Source organism: Carlito syrichta, unplaced genomic scaffold (genome assembly GCF_000164805.1).
Source record: "Carlito syrichta isolate Samal-C Ts95f unplaced genomic scaffold, Tarsius_syrichta-2.0.1 Scaffold316293, whole genome shotgun sequence".
NCBI classification, from domain to species: domain Eukaryota; kingdom Metazoa; phylum Chordata; class Mammalia; order Primates; family Tarsiidae; genus Carlito; species Carlito syrichta.
In genome coordinates this window covers 114087-115457 of record NW_007260389.1, presented here as the reverse complement: position 1 = coordinate 115457, position 1371 = coordinate 114087, and the positions used below count along the sequence as shown (strand labels likewise).

The 1371-nt window shown below is 46.7% G+C and overlaps 1 protein-coding gene across 3 annotated transcripts in view; it reads left to right on the top strand.

Moving 5' to 3' along the window:
- The window catches only part of PIGU (phosphatidylinositol glycan anchor biosynthesis class U), a 118717-nt gene that overhangs the window by 3929 nt on the left and 113417 nt on the right, over window positions 1–1371 (top strand). For all 3 annotated transcript variants that reach the window (XM_008074068.1, XM_021707008.1, XM_008074069.1), the window contains exon 2: window positions 855–919. In XM_008074068.1, coding sequence (XP_008072259.1) covers window positions 855–919 — 65 coding nt within the window. The remainder of the gene's footprint in view (window positions 1–854; window positions 920–1371) is intronic.

Genomic DNA, 1371 nt, shown 5'->3' with positions numbered 1-1371 from the left:
TGTAGAGATGAGGTCTCGCCAAGTTGCCCAGGCAGGTCTCGAACCCGCGGACTCAGGCAATCCACTCACCTCAGCATCCCAAAGGCGTGGGACTACAGGCTGAGCCACCGAGCCTGGCTCAAGGCAATTCTTTTACCTCGGCTTCCCAAAGGGCTGGGATTACAGGCTTGATCCACCTCGCCCAACCTTATTTTTTGATTTTTTGTAGAGACAAGGTCTCGCCATGTTGCCCAGGCTGATTTCAACCTCCTGGGCTCAGGCGATCCTCCCATCTCAGCCTTCCAAGTAGCTAGGACTACAGGCATGCACCACCACGCGCAGCCTATTGATTTTTATAGAGACAAGGTCTCCCCATTTTGCCCAGACTGGCTTCAAACTCTTGGGCTCAAGCAATCCTCCTACCTTGGCTTCCCAAAGTGCTGAGATTACAGGTGTGAGCCACTGCACCTGGTCTTTTTTCTTTTCTTCTTCTTTTTTTGAGAGACAGGGTCTTGTTGTGTTGCCCAGGCTGGAGTTCTCGCCAGCTTCTAATTTATTTTAGTGTATGTGAAATGGGGCAGATCATACACAAATAAAATACTTATTAGAGTAGATGGAAGGTATAGGGAAACAGAAGGAAGCTTATAGTTTAGCGTAAAACTTTTTCATAATGAGTGCTGCCCCAGTGGAAAAAGATGCTCTGTGTGGAAGGGAGTACCTCATCATTGGAGATGTTCAAATCAAGACTCAAACCTACGTGAGGTTAGATAAACTCTGAGGCCCTTCTTGGTCCTGTGGGGTATTTAACATTTTGATTTATAGACACCTGCTTATGTCTTCAAAGTCTTAATGAACTTGCATATCTCACTTTTCAGTGGTTGAAGGCCTTTCCCTGTTGGATTTGGGAGTGTCTCCATATTCTGGAGCAGTATTTCATGAAGTAAGTGTTCTTATTTTCTTTTTTGGATACTAAGAGTAGTTTACAGTCACAGATAGCAAAGCCTAACCTTTGTTTTGCACAAAACTTATTTATTTATTTTTATTTTTGAGCCAGAGTCTCAATCTGTCGCCCAGGCTGGAGTGCAATGGCATGCTCATGGCCACCACAGCCTCGACCTGCTGGGCTCAGGCGATCCTTCCACCTCAGCCTTCCAAGTAGCTGGAACCACAGGCATGTACCATTATGTCCGGCTAATTTTTTGATTTTTTTTTTTTTTTTTGAGTTGGAGTCTCACTCTGTCGCCCAGACTGGAGTGCAGTGGCCGCTCCCGGCCACCACAGCCTCGACCTGTTGGGCTCCGGCTATCATTCCTCCTCAGCCTTCCAAGTAGCTGGAACTACAGGCGCGTGCTACCACGCCCGGCTAATTTTTTGATTTATTGTAGAGATGAG